Source organism: Trachymyrmex septentrionalis, unplaced genomic scaffold (assembly GCF_001594115.1).
Source record: "Trachymyrmex septentrionalis isolate Tsep2-gDNA-1 unplaced genomic scaffold, Tsep1.0 scaffold19, whole genome shotgun sequence".
Classification (NCBI taxonomy): domain Eukaryota; kingdom Metazoa; phylum Arthropoda; class Insecta; order Hymenoptera; family Formicidae; genus Trachymyrmex; species Trachymyrmex septentrionalis.
The window spans coordinates 479,745-482,664 of NW_017305071.1; the positions used below are offsets into that span (position 1 = coordinate 479,745).

The 2,920-nt window shown below is 37.1% G+C and overlaps 1 protein-coding gene across 2 annotated transcripts in view; it reads left to right on the forward strand.

Moving 5' to 3' along the window:
* LOC108746738 (glutamate [NMDA] receptor subunit 1) overlaps positions 1–1,456 on the forward strand; it is a 7,332-nt gene extending 5,876 nt beyond the window's left edge. Inside the window, exons 15-17 of one of the 2 annotated variants that reach the window (XM_018483673.1) lie at positions 173–345; positions 451–704; positions 1,025–1,456. In XM_018483673.1, coding sequence (XP_018339175.1) covers positions 173–345; positions 451–704; positions 1,025–1,267 — 670 coding nt within the window. In that variant the 3' untranslated portion in view covers positions 1,268–1,456. The remainder of the gene's footprint in view (positions 1–172; positions 346–450; positions 705–1,024) is intronic. The other variant, XM_018483674.1, reaches the window with a different exon arrangement.
* The last annotated feature ends 1,464 nt before the right edge of the window (positions 1,457–2,920 follow it).

Sequence of the window (2,920 nt, forward strand, 5' to 3'; positions counted from 1 at the left end):
AATCTCAGTATTTTCGACTTCGTATGTTGCGTAAAATAATTGAAGCACAATCTAATATATACATTTAATTAACAGACGTTTAAATATCTTTTTTGACATCAATAATCGTGCCGTTTAACATATTTTGCACATCAACGTGATTACATGATCACATTGCTTTTTTTCCCTTCAGAAAATTAATGGCCTTCATCTGGGATAGCTCGCGACTGGAATTCGAAGCAGCTCAAGATTGCGAATTAGTGACGGCTGGTGAACTATTTGGCCGTTCGGGTTACGGAATTGGTTTGCAAAAAGGATCGCCTTGGGCGGATGCTGTGACATTGGCGATCTTAGACTTTCACGAAAGTGAGTGTGCAACGAGTCTTAGTGCAAAGCATTTCATACTCGCGCGATTCCAATTTTTCATTCAACGAGATTTGTTACTTTCTTCTAATCACGATCCTTTTGCAGGTGGTTTCATGGAGAGTCTCGACAATCTTTGGATCTTGCATGGAAATTTGCAACAATGCGAGCAATTTGAAAAAATGCCAAACACTCTCGGCCTGGAAAACATGGCAGGGGTGTTCATCGTCGTCGGTGTCGGTATCGGCGGCGGGATCGCTCTAATTATAATCGAAATGGCATACAAGAAACACCAAATACGTAAACAGAGAAAAATGGAACTAGCAAGACACGCCGCCGACAAGTGGCGAGGGATGATCGAGGTAATTCAATTTAATCAATTTAAAGAAGTCGACAAGGGTCGATTTAATCAAACTACATTAAATTAATCGAAATAATTAAGTTACTCCGGTCATGGTACAACTTTATTTGTGAAAGCATTGCTCTTGAAATTATTTATTAAGAAATTTCTTAAAGTCTTGTCTAACAAGAAACCCTTAAAATCTACTTTTGAGTAGATTTTAATATATACTTAATTTTAATGTATACTTAATCTTTATGTTCATGAGACTTTAGCACTCTTAGATCGTATCTCATACGCCTTTGTCGTCAATTATTGCATTCTCTCTTGTTTCGTAAGCAGAAACGAAAAACTTTGCGGGCGTCGATAGTCACGCAGCGAAGGATCCAGAGCAACGGTCTGAACGATCCCGCGACGGTGAGCCTAGCGGTCGACACGGTCGCCAGGGTGAACGTGGGCTCGCGCAGTCCAGGTCGCGCCTGGCCCGGTGACAGCGATTTGAGACAACGGCCAATCTCCCGCTCCGACGACATCCGATTGTCGCCCGCCGCCTACACTGCCGACGTGTCGCATCTCATAGTTTAATCTTACGTTGATTTGTAGTTTTTTACTGAATAAGAAGTCGCCAACCATTCCTAGTAGATTACAGTATGAGATGAAACTCATCCGAATACCTTCCTTGCATAGTGAAATATGATCGCGGGATGATTCGTGAATAACTGTGGGATATATTTAAAATGATTAACCGTTCGCTTGTTAGATGTTTATAGAAAATTGTGAAGGACTTATCAAAGATATCTCTGAATATTTATTGAATCGTTGCAGATGAAATGTCATTTGTTTTATGTAAGTGATTTTGAGATCTAATTTTTGAAAAAACAAATTGTACGTAATTAAAATATTTAAATAACGTTTAATACGATAAATAATATTTGAATAACGTTAGTCAAATTTATGTGAGTATTCTCAAATTTAACGTAATGTTAAAATGTGAGAAAGTTTTTTTAAAGAAGCCAATGACTTCCTTTATTTGCTACAACGAGAAAGAAACATTGTGCTTAAATATATAAATATATTTATTATGAATCTATCACTGATGTTTTATCGATTGTAAAGATATATTAAAATATAACTAATTTGTTTTACATAAGACTTTCTCTTTAGACTTAAATCTAAGATTTTCCGTTGTAAAGCTTAAGTTACTTTATCAATGCAGTTAATCCATCGAAAACAGAAATTAAATTATTATAAGATTTGTACGTTTTCATTATATACTTTCAACATTTTAGTTTGCCTCTAAATTTATTTGTTTTGTTTTAAAAATAAAGAATAGACAATTTATTATCAATTTTCATGAACTGTATCTAGATACAATATTATAAAATCTCTATTTTTATCTTGAACAATGTAAAAATTTTATCTCACATCAGTTGATTATAATTTGCAAACAAGTTCTTTAAATTTCATAAGCATAACTTATTGCTAATCTAATTATAAGATATCATGATAGCCATATGGTACTTCTCATATTATTGATACTGTCGTTGGTGTTTATGTAAAGTTACAAAATTTCACATAGAATAACTTAAACATCCAAATAAATTAAATAGGATGAGGAATAAATACTGAGTAATTTTGAGGAGTATTTAACTCTTTGCAGTGATAGAGTTAACGATATCCTTTTGTTGCCGAGGAATATCCTGGTGTCACAGAGGGATATCCCGATGAGGAAGGATAGCTCATAGTCAGCCTGCAGTATTGTAACTTGATATAGCAAGAATCGAAACAGAAGATCGACTCGGCTAATTTTGTTGTCCAATAAACGTTCCGCTCGACGCACTAGCGCTGGCTGAACTTGAGGCGGTTGCAAAATTTGAACCTCCAGCTGGTCCGCTCAATTTTATCACATCACCAGTTAATGGAAAGTTTGGAAAACCATCTGAATGACTGGTTGCAAAACTTGAACCCTGAGCTGGTCCGCTCAACTTTATTATACCACCAGTTATTGGAAAGTTTGAAAGACCACCTGAAGGACTAGGAACAAAGGAAGCACCTGCAGCTGATGCGATTCCTTGTTGTCCGTACGGTGGTAAATACGTAGGCGCGGGTGTTGATACAGACGGTTGGTTGGCAGGAGGTAGATATGTAGCAGGCGGACGTGTAGGTCGTGGTTGCGGCCGAGGTGGAGGTAGATATGTGCGACGTGTAGGAGGAGGAGGAGGAGGAGGAGGAGGAGGA